A 15661-nucleotide genomic window follows, 5' to 3' on the forward strand; every position below is an offset into this window, starting at 1 on the left:
TCTCGGCTTTCTGAAGTTGCCATCACAGAAGTTCAGTTCCAGCAATTCGATGCACTCCACCTTTGACAAGGTCCCTCATGGCAGATTGGTGCAAAATTATGAGAGGCATGGACAGAGTGGATAGTCAGAAGCTTTTTCCCAGGGTGGAAGAGTCAATTTCCAGGGGGGCACAGGTTTAAGTTGTGAGGGGCATGGTTTTTAAAGGAGATGTACAAGGCAGGTTTTTTACACAGAGAGTGGTGGGTGCCTGGAGGAGGTAGTGGAAGCAGATACGATAGTGACTTTTAAGGGGCGTCTTGACGAATACATGAATAGGATGGAAATAGAGAGATATGATCCCCGAAAGGGTAGGGGGTTTTAGTTCAGTCCGGTAGCATGGTCGGTGCAGGCTTGGAGGGCCGAAGGGCCTGTTGCTGCACTGTACTTTTCTTGTTCTTTGATATCAAGGAACAGCTGAAGGCACTGGATATTGCAAATGCAATGGGCCCTGACAACATTCTGGCAACAATAGTGAAGGCTTGAGTCTTTAATAAGAGCCCCTAACCCAGTTTTCTTTTCAATTCAGCTACAATGCTTCCACCTACCCAACAAAATGAAATACCCAGCTATGCCCTCACTACAAAACGCAGGACAAATTCAACTTGGCCAATTATAGCCCCATCACTCTACTCTCAATCATCAAAGTCATGGACAGTGTAATTGACAGCATTATCAAGAGGTACTTACTCACCAATAACCTGCCCATTGGCACTTAGTTTGGGTTCTGCCGGGGCCACCCAGCTCCTAACCTCATTACTGCCTTGATCCAAAGATGGACTAAAATTTGAGTTTCAGTGATGAGGTGAGTGTGGCTGCTTTTAATATCAAGGTGAAGTTTGACCAAACGTGGCTTCAAGAAGCCCTATTAAAACTTTCCACTGGTTCGAGTCATACATGGCAAAGGAAGGTGGTTGTTAGAGATTAATCACCTTTGCTCCAGGACATCACTGCATTAGTTCCTCAGGTAGTGTTCTCGGCCCAACCATCTTCAGCTGCTTCATCAACCACTTGAGTTTTAGCATAAGGTCAGAAGTGACTATGTTGGCTAATAATTGCACAATATTCAGCACCATTTATAACTCCTCAGATATTGTAACAGTTTATGTCCAAATGCCTGGACAATATCCAGGCTTGGGCTGACAAGTGGCAAGTAACATTCATGCTACAAAAAAAGTGACAGGCAATGACAAACTTCAACCAGAGAGAATCTAACCATTGCCCCTTGGTATTACCCAATGGCATTGACATTGCTGAATTCCCCACAGTCAACATCCTGGGGTTACCATCGACTAGAAACTAAACTGGATCAGTCATATCAGAAATGTGGCTACAAAAGTAGATAAGAGTCTGGGAATGTGGTGAGTAACTCATCTCCTAACTCTCCAAAGCCTGTCCTAAAAGTCATAAATCAGGAGTGTGATGGAATACTCTCCACTTGCCTGGATGAGTACAGCTCCAACAACGCTCATGAAGCTCAACACCATCTAGGACAAAGCAACCCATCCACCACCTTCAATATGCACTCTCTCCACTGCAATTTTTATTCACCTTAGAATGCTGGCATATATAGCGGTGAACACAGCCACAAGTCTCACAACACCAGGTTAAAGTCCAACAGGTTTATTTGGTAGCAAACGCCACTAGCTTTCGGAGCGCTGCTCCTTCGTCAGATGGAGTGAAAATATATAGCGGTGGACATTGTCACCTGACATCCTTTATTACAATTATGGTTAAAATGAGTAGCGCCATTGCAGGGAGGTGGGCAAGTGGTTTAACATGAAAGTAGTGGGTAGGGCCCTACAAGTCCTTACAGCAGGTGAGGAACCCCCCCCCCACCAAAAACTTATGGGCTCCTGTTGTATTTCAGTTGTTTTGGGCTTATAGAATCTCTGATTAACTCTTGTTATCATAGGATCCCTACAGTGCAGGAGGCCACCATTTGGCCCACTGAACCTACACCGACAACAATCCCACCCAAGCCCTATCCCCATAACCCCATGTAATTCCCCCAACAATAGGGGATAATTTAGCATGGCCAATCAACCTAACCCACACATCTTTGGACTGTGGGAGGAAACCGGAGCACCCGGAGAAAACCCAAACAGATATGGGGAGAATGTGCAAACTCCACAATCACCCGAGATTGGAATTGAACCCGGGTTCCTGGCACTGTGAGTCAGCAATACTAACCACTGTGCCACCCTATGATCAGGCGGACTATATATCCTGGGAAAAGACGTTGTATTGTATCGTTGGTACCTCCAAGGTGGCTGGGGATGGGGGAAGCATCTTTTGGTGCTCGCCCAAGTGTGACGCGGAAATCCTTGGTGGTTTAACAGCCATTATACCTGCGCTAATATCCTGCATTTTTATGGTTGAATAAGCAATGGCATTCCTACTTTAAAGATTTGCTTTCCGTACATTGTGGCTCTATCGCCATTACCCTGTGAGCTTGGCTGTGTGCCACTGAGCCAATTGTGACTGAATCCTGTCATCCCCATATCATAGAAATCATAGAAACCCTACAATGCAGAAGGAGGCCATTCGGCCCATCGAGTCTGCACCGACCACAATCCCACCCAGACCCTACCCCCACATATTTACCCACTAATCTACGCATCCCAGGATTCTAAGGGGCAATTTTTAACCTGGCCAATCAACCTAACCTGCATATCCTTTCATTTCATGGGAGACACTGGATACAATGAATAATATGAACCAACTGTATTGGTATCTTTTTCTGTCTCTCCCTTACCAATCTTTGAGAGTTTGTTGCGTTATTTGCAAAAAATGAAAAATATTCAATAAAATATATTCTAATTTTAAAAAAACTGAATCCCAGAGGTGAAGTGAGAGTGACTTGGCATCAAGATCACATTTGACTGAGCATGGCAGCAAGAAGCCCTAACAAAATTGAAGTCAAAGGAAATCAGGAGTGGGGGGACCCTTCTGTTGGTTGGAGCCATATCTAGCACAAAGGAAGATGGTTGTGGTGGTTGGAGGCCAATTACCTCAGCTCCAGAAGATCACTGCAGGAGTTCCTAAAAGTAGTGTCTTCGGCCCAACCATATTCAGCTGCTTTAACAATTACCTCCCTTCCATCATAAGGTCAGAAATGGTGATGCTTTCTGATAACCATGCAGTGTTGAGTTTCATTCAAACTCCTCCAATACTTGAGTAGTTGTGCCCACATGCAGCGAGACTTGGACAACATTGGGCTGATAAGTGGCAGGCAATGATTATCTCAAACAAGGGAAAACTTAACCGTCTCCCCATAACAATCAATGGTATTATCACTTATCACCATCTCCCAACATCAAACTCCAAGAGTGTGGGGGTCATCACTGACTGGAATCTTAGCCAGATGAGCCACAAAAATACTATGGCTATGACAGCAGTTCAGAGGCTGGGAGTTCTACAAGGCACAGTTCAGCAGTGGTGATGAATACTCCCTACTTGCCTCAATGAATGCGGCCTCAATGAATGCGGCTCTAACAACACTTGAAGAGCTTGAGAGAAAGCAACCCACTTGATTGGCACCCAATCAACCACCTTCAACATCTACTCCTTCCACCACTGATGAACAGTGTACCATCTACAAGATGTACAGCAACAACTCAAGGCTCCTTTAACTATGCCTTCTTACCCACAATATCTACCATCTGGAAGGATAAGGGCAACAGATGCATGGGAATGCCATCACCTACTAAGTTCCCCCAAGCCACACAGCATCCCGACTTGGAAATATATCACTGTTCCTTCACGGACGCTGGTCAAAATCCTGGAACTCCCTTCCTAATGGTACTTTGGGTGTCCTGCACCAGATGGACTGCAGCAGTTCAAGAAGGCACTGCAAAAGGCACCCCTTCTCAAGGGCAAATAATGCGGCCCATCTCTGTGAACAAATTACAGAATACAGCTGCTTTTTCTTTTATGTGCAGATCAAAACCAATTACACTTCAAGCTAGAAATAGAAGGCAACAGGAACAGAATAACTGATTGGAAAGTGTGCTTTTACCCAACACATTGAAACACATACTCCCTAGACATAAAGCAGCAGTTAATTTGGAGACCCTGGTCTCCAAATTAACATTCTTAACGCAAGTTCTGAGAATTCCCTTACACTCGTTCCCATCTGTTTGCAGCGAAGAGCAAGTGCACAGTGTGATCATCCAAATTCTTCTTCTTCTCCAGGTACAAGCTGATCAGGTGGCCAATTTCAGTCCCTCTGTCTGAATACAAACAAGACACTGATCAGGGCAGTCCACTGCCATATTTTCATTTAAGAACATCAACTTGCATTTATATAGCATCTTTAACAAAGTGCAATATTTGCAAAGCTTCAGAGGAGTGTCCTGAAACGATGTTTGATACCAGATGAGAGGTGATGCATTAGGACAGGTGACCAGAAGCTTGGTCAGAAAGGTAGGTTTAAGAAGTGTTTTAAAAAGTAGGCCTAGGTAGAGAGGTTTAGGGAAGGTAATTCCAGAACTTGGGGCCATGGCAGCTGAAAGCATAACAACCAATGACGAAAGGAAATCAGGAATGTCTAAGCGGTCAGAATTGTGGATTGCATAAGGCTGCAGGACTGGAAGAGATTACAAAGATAGGGAGAGTTTCCATAGAGGGATTTGAAAGAAAGGATGATAATTTTTAAAAATGGAGGTCATGTAAATCTGTGAGCACAGTCCAAAGATGTGCGGGTTAGGTTGATTGGCCAGGTTAAAAATTGTCCCTTAGAGTCCTGGGATGCGTAGGTTAGAGGGATTAGCGGGTAAATATGTGGGGGTAGGGCCTGGGTGGGATTGTGGTCGGTGCAGACTCGATGGGCCGAATGGCCTCCTTCTGCACTGTAGGGTTTCTATGTTCTATGAGTAAACAGGATTCAGTGAGATTGGGCAACAGGGTTCTGGATGAACTAAGCCAACTGAGAGAGTATTGGAATAGATAAGTATAGACACAACAGAGGAATGGATGCAGATAGCAGTTAAATGAAGGTAGGGTGAAGATAGGCGATGTTACTGATATTCAATGATAGTTCCACAGTATTATCCTGGTGTTCTTTACTTCATGGCGATGCTCTCAGAAACAGTAACTCTAGCAAGAACATGTTAATGGCACAAATTAATTACATTAATGCCCAAACAAATGTGTGATTGGAGACACAAACAGAAAATTCTGGTTACTTCTGTGGAGAGAAACAAGAGTTAATGTTTGATTTATTATTGTCACATGTATTAACAGTGAAAAGTATTGTTTCTTGCACGCAACACAGACAAAGCATACCATTCATAGAGAAGGAAACGAGAGAATGCAGAGTGCAGTGTTACAGTCATAGCTAGAATGTAGAGAAAGATCAACTTAATGTAAGTTAAGTCCATTCAAAAGTCTGACAGCAGCAGAGAAGAAGCTGTTCTTGAGTTGGTTGATACATGACCTCAGACTTTTGTATCTTTTTCCCTTGGAAGAAGGTGGAAGAGAGAATGTCCGGGGTGCGTGAGGTCCTTAATTATGCTGGCTGTTTTGCCGAGGCAGCGGGAAGTGTAGAGAGAGTCAATGGATGGGAGGCTGGTTTGCATGATGGATTGGGCTACATTCACGACCTTTTGAGTTCCTTGCTGTCTTGGACAGAGCAGGAGCCATACCAAGCTGTGATACAACCATAAAGAATGCTTTCTATGGTGCATCTGTAAAGGTTGGTGAGAGTCGTAGCTAACATGCCAAATTTCCTTAGTCTTCTAAGAAAGTAGAAGCTCAGTTCAACGATCGTTCATCTGAATAGCAGATAAGATAAAGATGACAGAAGAACTCAAGTGTTCAAAATTCACCGAGTTGGGGAGTATAAGGGGAAGTCACTGTAGACTTTTGCAAGGATAAACTGCTCAGAGTCAAAGAGCGGAAGGTCAAAGGGTATCCTGAATACAGGGCAAGGAGTGAGTTTGGAAGGAGGAATGGATCCAGGTGGATCCAAAGGGGTGTTGGTACCAATGAGGTGTTGAATCTGGCGAAGAGCTAGATGAGATGGAGAAAAGGAAACTGCAGACCTGAGTTTTCCAGAGAAGTGTTGGGTCCTTCAGAGTTCCCCAGCAACACAGAGGCCAATCTTCAGCCAATTCAATTCACTTCACATTAGAAACAGCTCAAAGCACTGGATACTGCAAAGACCAAGGGCCCTGACAATGTACCGACAACAATACCGAAGACTTGTGCTCCAAAACGTGTTTAACAATAACCTGCTCAGTAATGCTCGATTTGTGTTCCGCCAGGACTACTCAGGAGAGCTCCTGACTTCATTACAGCCTTCATTCAAACATGGACAAAAGAGCTGAACTCGAGGTGAGGTGAAGGCTCCTTAACATCAAGGCTACACCTGACTGAGTGTGGCATTAAGGAGACCTAACAAAATTGGAGTCATTGGGAATTAGGAGAAATCTCTCCACTGGTTGCAGTCATACAAGGCACAAAGGAAGATGGTTACGGGAGGTCAATCATCTCAGCTCTTGGACATCACTGCAGGAATTTCTCAGGGTAGTGTTCAAGGCCCAACCATCTTTAGCTGCTTCATCAATGACTTTCCTTCCATCATAAGGTCAGAAATTGAGATACTCGGCACCATTTGTGACTCCTCAGGTACTGAAGCAGTCCCACCCAATGCAGCAAGACCTGGACAATATCCAGGCTTGGGCTGACAAGTGGCTAGTAACATTCGCACCGCACAAGTGCCAGGCAATTACCATCTCCAACCAGAGAGAATCTAACCATTGCCCCTTAACATTCAATGGCATTACCATCCCTGAATCCCCCACTATCAACATCCTGGGGGTTATTATTGACCAGGAACCAAACTGGACTATTATGGCTACAGGAGTAGGTCAAAGGCTAGGAATCCAGTGGCAAGTAACTACCTCCTGACTCCCCAAAGACTGTGCACATTCTACAAGGTACAGCTAACAACCCACAGTGCTGTTAGGGGAGGGGTTCAGGATGTTGCCGCCGCCACAGTGAAGGAATGGTGATATATTTCCAAGTCCAGGTGGTGAGGAACTTCCAGGTGGTAAGGTTCCCATACATCTGCTGCCCTTGTTCTTCCAGATGGTATGGTTGTGAGTTTGGAAGGTGCTTTCTAAGGAGCCTTGGTTTGATTTGATTTGTCACATGTATTAGTATACAGTGAAAAGTATTGTTTCTTGCATGCCATACAGGCAAAGCATACCGTTCATAGAGAAGGAAACGAGAGAGTGAGTCTGCACTCTTTCATTTCCTTCTCTATGAATGGTATGCGTTGTCTGTGTAGCACACAAGAAACAATACTTTTCACTGCATACTAATACATGTGACAATAAATCAAATCAAATCAAACCAAACCAAACTAAGGCTCCTTAGAAAGCATATTCCAAACCCACAACCATACGATCTGGAAGAACAAGGGCAGCAGATGTATGGGAACCTTACCACCTGGAAGTTCCTCACCTCCCTGACTTTGAAATATATCACCATTCCTTCACTGTGGCTGCATCAAATTTTGAACCTCCTCCCTAACAGCACTGTGGGTGTGCAAGTAGCTAGCTTAAACTGGTTTTCAGAAACTTGAATCGGTTGTTTTTCAGGGATCAACAGATCTTCCTCAGTGCTGCCTTGCCTGTAAAGCATTGTTTCAATTGTAGAGAACCTTGGTTAGACCACACCTTGAGTACTAGTGCAGTTTTGGCCCACTTATTTTAGGAAGGAGATTATTGCCATAGAGGGAATGCAATGAAGGTTCACCAGACTTATTGAAGGGATGGTGGGACTGTCTTATGAAGAGGAGATTGGAGAAACTGGGCCCGTATTCTCTGGTTTCTAAGAATGAGAGGTGACCTCAATGAAACCTACAAAATGCTTAACGGATAGACAGGATGGATGCAGATACAACATTTTCCTTGGTTGGGAAGTCAAGAACCAGGGACACAAGATGAGGACATTATATTTTCTACTCGAGGGCTGTGAATCTTTGGAATTCTCTATTCCAGAGGGCTGTGGAAGTTCAGTCACTGATGAGGTTTAAAGCAAGATTAGTATTTAGAAATTTGTCAATGACAAAGGGACAGTGTGGGGAGAAAGCAGTGAAATGGGCATTGGTGAAGCGAGAGGCTGATGTGTCATTGAGTGTGGATTGACTGCGAGAACAGTGGTTCAAGGAAGGCAGAGTTTCATGGAGATATCTGTAATTGTTAAACACAACGAGTGAAATTTCAGCAAGGAAGAAATTGGAGACAGAGGGTGAGATTTTATGGCCCTGCTCGAGCAAGACTGGAAATTCCCGCCCTAGGTCAAGGGACATTTCCGTTGTCCGCCCCGATTCTGTGGCAGCCGAGGCGCGAAGTTCCAGTGAGAGAACGTTGCTAAGAAAGGGGGTGTGGCCATGAAAGCAAGTTTTGTAGACACCTGATCAAACATGAAGGGGGGGAAAGAAAGCAGTGAGGGAAAACAAGGTAGAAGAGACAAATTAAATTCCTGGATAGAAGAGCAGAACTTCTTCAGGGTAGGCATTCCTGGAAGAAGTGGCAGTGAAGTAAAGACTAATACAAAAACAAAATACCACAAATGCTCGAAATCTGAATTAGAAACAGAAAATGCTGGTCAGGGGAAACAGAATTAATGTTTGAGATGAATGGCATTTCATCAAGTGGACATTGCTCTTGTAAAAAGATAGAAAAGAAAAGGGCTACTATAAGATTGGCAGACTCTGCTAGGGTTTTTATTTAATCAACTTAGATGTAGAATTCACTTCATCAATGGGGAGCAAGTTTGTTAGTAATTGTAATGAGGTGTTTTAAATATTTTGTAGTTTTAAAGGTACATGTAATACCTTTAATTAGTCCATACATATAAATATATCTTCTATACATTTTTAGAAATTAAACAAAGAAACTTTGATGCACAGTTACAGAGTGCCCCTTTGATACCAAACACATGTTAGATACATTCCTTTAAAGCACCCAACTGTTGGAATCACAAGGCCATAAAGGAGACTTAATAGCCTCACCAGACACCTTATCAGAAACAACTGATACAAGAATAAGTTTTAATGAAGCTGCCTTCACAGTTTCTAATCAAAACAGAGTCAGAAAGATATTAATGTCTTAGCTAACAAAAGAGTTATGCTAGGGGACTTAGTGGGAACTGACAAGAATTAATGGTAACATGATGATACCCCTTTTAACTGTAGGTAGTGATAAAAAGCTCAGTCATTGAATTGATAAGCAATATATACATGTGTTTTATTATGTTGGCAATAAGCAAAACTTATCAGGGCTATAATTGAGAAATATCCTGAAGGCAAGAAAAGTTGACCACATCCCTTAGAGATTCAGTTAGCTTCACTGACAAGGCCATAAAATACTAATGGCTTTTGTAGGCCCCCTTTATCAATTAAAGGATGCCCATGTGGGACTGTTTTAGTGAAGATGCTTTATGAGGCTGCTATCAAAAATAGAGACATGATGTCTGACTAAGAGACTAGAGAATAGGCTTAGGGATGATATTTTGGGATATCCCACGAGGTATTGTGATCTCAAAGATCAGGGTGGTTCAGTATTTTTTCTATTGGATCAATACGTAAAGTATAATTTGTAACACTTTTGATTGGATTGTGTCCAACTAACGTGAGCTGCAGAATTGTATAAACCAGGATGATTTTCTTTGTCTGGGAGTGGTATATCTGATCCATTGTGTCGAGAAACTACCCCCCCTTGCTAGCAAGTAAAATAAAGACAATCTGTCAGTTAATATCTTGTGTGAGTGTATGTTTGTGTTAAAGTCAAATTCGGAAGTCGAGATTTCAACAGTATTCCTTGGAGGTCCCACCGAGATCGCTTGCTCCTACAGACACATGCACAGCAGCTCTCCAGGGAATGACTCTAACTAGCCAGCATATAAAAAAAAGGTAATACTTTAGTCACTAAAGGGGCTCTCCCTTGGATGGTTCTAAGTGCAGTCTGTTTGTCCCGGCAGGTGTACTGCGATATTTGACTTATTTCAGGAATGGGTTAACTTTTTTTAATCACTTTTTTAGCTTGACGACAAAGAGGGACAGATTGTTGAAATTCCACTCCTGAACTGACCGGGCAGATTGTATAAGTGAGACTAAAGAAAAGACGTCATAAGAAAGAGAGCAAATCCCTGTTCCCTCTGGGAGGAACAAGCCCTTGTTTCATGGAGCGAGAAAGGTAAAAGGGACAGACAGGGTCCTTGTGTGATATGATCCAATCACTCAAGGATCGGTCCGAAGTGAAATTAAGTAAAGTGCACTGTTAGATTTAAGATAATGTGTTAAGGGCTCTGTCTGTAGTGGCGAACAATGCAGACAGAGAATTGTTTATATGTTTAGTTAAAGGTATAAGTTTGTACTGTTTGTGATATTTGTTGCGAGTCTTGTACTTTATGTTCCTGTCGAGCTCTTGGGGATCAAATCACTGGGAAGTAACAGGGAGTTACACAATCAATCACCCTTAACTGATTGAGTTGCTGTGATAATCGTTGATCGGCAAACGACTGGCAAACAAATATCTCAGACACCCAGACTGAGCCTGAATTAAGAGCCCAAATGGGTCACATGAAGGCCAGGTGAAGTGGGCATAGAGAACACCGGTTGGAGCAACAGGACTATGATACAGTGATTTGTGCCAACTCAATCAGTTAAGAGCTTGGGAGCTGGTTCGAGTAAAATCCCCCAGAAGGGAACACCAGCTTACTTTATGTTTCAAAATTGTGGTCAGTCATCAATCAGTGACCTGCAAAAATGGGTAGAATGGACCACGGGTAAGAATAAATCTTTCCCACCTGATGGTGCATTCAACCTCGACAGAATAACCTGCCGAGAAGAAAAGGTAAATTGGTCAGCTTTTGGAGATTGGAAAAGGGGGGGATGGCAGACTATATTTTAAAAACAAAGTATGTATCAGGTATTTCAGCAATTGCAAAACAAATTAGTGAAAGATGTCAAACCATGAATCCGGGAAAAACAGAAGTTACAGGGTGCCTCCCACACAAATCCAATAGGACCCTTTGTAATCTGCAAATGGATTTTATTGAATTACCCCCGTGTATGGGATTTATGTATTAGTAATTATAGATATATTTTCTAGATGGATTGAAGCCTTTCCATGTAAAAAGAATGATACTACGACTGTTGCTAAATATTTGCTAAAAGAAATGGTACCACGATTTGGCATACCTGTACAGCTTTCAAGTGATAATGGATCACATTTTAGAACATAGACCATAGAAAAACGACAGCACAAACAGGCCCTTCGGCCCACAAGTTGCACCGGTCATGTCTCTACCTATCTAGGCCTATATATAGGCTTACCTATAACCCTCAATCCTATTAAGTCCCATGTACTCATCCAGAAGTCTCTTAAAAGACCCTATCGAGTTTGCCTCCACCATTGACGGCAGCCGATTCCACTCACCCACCACTCTCGGAGTGAAAAAACTTACCCCTGATATCTCCTCTGTACCTACTCCCCAGCACCTTAAACCTGTGTCCTCTCGTAGCAGCCATTTCAGCCCTGGGAAAAAGCCTCTGAGAATCCACCCGATCTATACCTCTCAACATCTTGTACACCTCTATCAGGTCACCTCTCATCCTTTGTCTCTCCAAGGAGAAAAGACCGAGCTCCCTCAACCTATCCTCATAAGGCATGCCAACCAATCCAGGCAACATCCTTGTAAATCTTCTCTGCACCCTTTCAATAATTTCTACATCCTTCCTGTAATGAGGCGACCAGAACTAAGCACAGTACTCCAAGTGGGGTCTGACGAGGGTCTTATAAAGCTGCATCATTATCTCCCGACTCCTAAACTCAATCCCTTGATTGATGAAGTCCAGCACACCATACGCCTTCTTAACCACCTCCTCTACCTGCAAGGCCGATTTAAGAGTCCTATGGACCCGGACCCCAAGGTCCTTCTGATCCTCTACACTGCTAAGAGTCTTACCCTTGATATTATACTCCTTCATCCCATTTGACCTGCCAAAATGGACCACTACACATTTATCCGGGTTGAAGTCCATCTGCCACTTCTCCGCCCAGTCTTGCATCCTATCTATGTCACACTGCAGCTTCTGACATTCCTCCAAACTATCCACAACACCACCAACCTTCCCAACCCATCCCTCCACTTCCTCATCCAGGTCATTTATGAAGATGACAAACAGCAAGAGTCCCAGAACAGATCCCTGGGGCACTCCACTGGTGACCGACCTCCATTCAGAAAAAGACCCATCTACAACCACTCTCTGCCTTCTGCAGGCAAATACAGTAACAGTTTTAACAACACCAGGTTAAAGTCCAACAGGTCTTTTTGGTAGCAAATCGACTACCATAGGCAAGCCAGTTCTGGATCCACAAGGCAACAGCCCCTTGGATCCCATGCCCTCCCACTTTCTCGAGAAGTCTTGCATGGGGGACCTCATCGAACGCCTTGCTGAAGTCCATGTAAACCACATCTCCCGCTTTTCCTTCGTCAACGTGTTTAGTCACATTTTCAAAGAACGCCACCAGGCTCGTAATAATTTTACTGGGACAATTATGAAAGAAATGTGCCGAGCATTGCAAATCAATCAGCATTTTCATTGCAGTTATCACCCACAGTCAGCTGGACTGCTAGAGAGATATAACGGAATACTGAAGAACAAGCTGGCAAAACATTGTGCTGAAACCAGACAAAAATGGGTTGAACCGTTACCCCCGAGCATTGATGGTCAGCAACCATTAAGCGGTCAGCATCAAACAGAATAACTGGGCTATCACCATACAAAATCGTTATGGGGCGCCCCCACCGTTTGCCTTTCTCTTTGCTAGGAACAGAATGGTCTTTCTTGTGCTTGTCCTTGATTGTATCAGATGACGTGTGCTTGCTGAAATCTGCCTGCTGGAATTGTAAATTGTACAAAAGGGGTCTGCCTTTTTGCTCGGCACGTTTTTGCTTACTGACTACCAGCACTGAGTGGAAGGTTTGCCAGCTTGCATATGTAAGACAAAAAAAAAAACTTTTGAATCGGACAACAGTTGGTGTTTGCCTTTGTATCAGGGACAGAAGAGTCTCATGAAAATGAACTTAACAATTGGCGCTGCGAGCAGGGTTCCAACACACACAGACGTCCTCCGAGGCAGATTGAATAAGTGATCGTCTGGGTATCGGTAACGTGAGATGGACGGGCCCACAAAGAAAGATTAACCTTGGTCTCTCTCACTGAACTAATACTCAGTCGACCCCTCATCCTCCGAGGCCCTGTATTGACGGAACCCAGAGATGACTTACGTCCTTGAACACTGGGATCGGCCCAAACTTGGACCGCAGTGGAAAGGACTGTTCCAGGTTCTCCTCCAGACTCCAACTGTAATCGAGGTCCAAGGACAACCTCGCTGGATACATCTGAGTGACTGTAAACGGTGGATCCCAGCCCCTACCGATAAACCATGAAGGTTTTTATCATCCTCAGCCTTTCGGCTATCCTTCTGGCACAAGGGCGACCAATCCAAAGGAAACGAAATCTGGGAAATGGACTAACCAATGGACATTTGCACTCTAATACTTTTCTGTACATGTCTTATCTGTATGCACTGCAGTCAAACCTGAGCAAGTGTTGGGTATGTTCACATATTTCTACCCATACCAAAGGAGGGATCCCCTACTTCCCCCCCGTCCCCTTATCCACACAGGAAACTATAGAATGGATACTGTGTCAGAACGGGACTGAAGGTGGGAGGCGAAGCGGGTCTCTGACTACCAGAGGTAACTACCAAGTAGATATTACAGATGATGTTTCTACACTGAAACTGCTGGGTGTAACTTGAAGACCTTTACTCATCGCTTTAAACCTAACTTTAATAGGTTGGACTCCCCACCCTATTTTGTTGTCATGAATCAACAGCATGGATCTATATGTATCATTAGAAATGGGACTAAGCCGGTAGGCCGTAGTAGCTGTAACCAGACCTTCAATGTCACTAAGGGCACCCAAATGGACAGGCTGGAAATTAAATGTGCCAATGGTACTAATGGCACTGTTCAACAATGGCCTGGTCCCGATCTACTGAGCGACATGATTGTGTATAATGGTACCCATTTTGTCTGCGGAAACAACGCCTATCCATGGCTCCCTTGGGATTGGGCAGGATCCTGCTATCTAGCGTATGTGGTCCCCTCTTTCCGACATTATGACTTCCTATGCCTCCACCCCAAGGTACACCTTTTGAGATCAAAACGGGCCATCACGGAGGCCCAGCGGTTTTGGATGATAGCCTTTCCTCTCTACAGTACAGCCAAAGCTGCCCGAGAACTGATTAACAAGGCGTCAGCTCTCGAGAAAATAGCCAATGACACAGCAGATGATCTGGAAAGTGTGAGCACGGCCAAATCTGAGGTGTCAGCAGAAGTAATTGCCATCCGAACGGTAGCCCTCCAAAACCGAATGGCCTTAGATTATTTACTGGCCGAATCGGGAGGTACATGCACTCTAGTGGGAACAGAGTGTTGCACCTATATCCCTGATTCCTCTGAAAATATAATAAGCCTGGTTGATCACCTGGTCCCCCCATGCCGACGCTATAGTTAAGAAAGCTCACCAACGCCTCTACTTTCTCAGAAGACTAAGGAAATTTGGCATGTCAGCTATGACTCTCACCAACTTTTACAGATGCACCATAGAAAGCATTCTTTCTGGTTGTATCACAGCTTGGTATGGCTCCTGCTCTGCCCAAGACCGCAAGAAATTACAAAAGGTTGTAAACATAGCCCAATCCATCATGCAAACCAGCCTCCCATCCATTGACTTTGTCTACACTTCCCGCTGCCTTGACAAAGCAGCCAGCATAATTAAGGATCCCACATACCCAGGACATTCTCTTTCTTCTTCCTTCGGGAAAAAGATACAAAGTCTGAGGTCACGTACCAACTGACTCAAGAACAGCTTCTTCCCTGCTGCTGTCAGACTTTTGAATGGACTTACCTTGCATTAAGTTGATCTTTCTCCACACCCTAGCTATGACTGTAACACTACATTCTGCACTCTCATTTCCTTCTCTATTAACGGTATGTTTTGTCTGTATAGCGAGCAAGAAACAATACTTTTCACTATGTTAATACAGGTGACAATAATAAATCAAATCAAATTGAATGGGGGGGGGGGGGTAAGGGGATTGGAGGTGTGCACGATGGAGGTAGGAATTCGGAAAAGGTTTGAGAGATATGGCATAATGTTGCTTCTACATGAAGCTGAATTGTAGAACCATAAGCAGGCTTTAAAGCAGGTTATAGTGTGCAAACATCAGTCTTAACACAGAAACCACCGAAGATACACAGGGCGGCACGGTAGCACAGTAGGGCAGCACGGTAGCACAGTGGTTAGCACTGCTGCTTCACAGCTCCAGGGACCTGGGTTCAATTCCCGGCTTGGGTCACTGTCTGTGTGGAGTTTGCACATTCTCCTCGTGTGTGCGTGGGTTTCCTCCGGGTGCTCCGGTTTCCTCCCACAGTCCAAAGATGTGCGGGTTAGTTTGATTGGCCAGGTTAAAAAAAAAAAATTTGCTCCTTAGAGTCCTGAGCTGTGTAGGTTAGAGAGATTAGCGGGTAA

At 44.1% G+C, this 15661-nt stretch overlaps 1 protein-coding gene across 2 annotated transcripts in view; it reads right to left on the minus strand.

Annotated features, from left to right (window-relative positions):
• Positions 1–15661, minus strand: part of dtymk (deoxythymidylate kinase (thymidylate kinase)) — a 31407-nt gene that overhangs the window by 5292 nt on the left and 10454 nt on the right. For both annotated transcript variants that reach the window (XM_078209267.1, XM_078209266.1), the window contains exon 2: positions 4163–4271. In XM_078209267.1, the coding sequence (XP_078065393.1) occupies positions 4163–4271 (109 nt within the window). The remainder of the gene's footprint in view (positions 1–4162; positions 4272–15661) is intronic.

The sequence above is a fragment of the Mustelus asterias genome, chromosome 3, assembly GCF_964213995.1.
Source record: "Mustelus asterias chromosome 3, sMusAst1.hap1.1, whole genome shotgun sequence".
In the NCBI taxonomy this organism is placed as follows: Eukaryota; Metazoa; Chordata; class Chondrichthyes; order Carcharhiniformes; family Triakidae; genus Mustelus; species Mustelus asterias.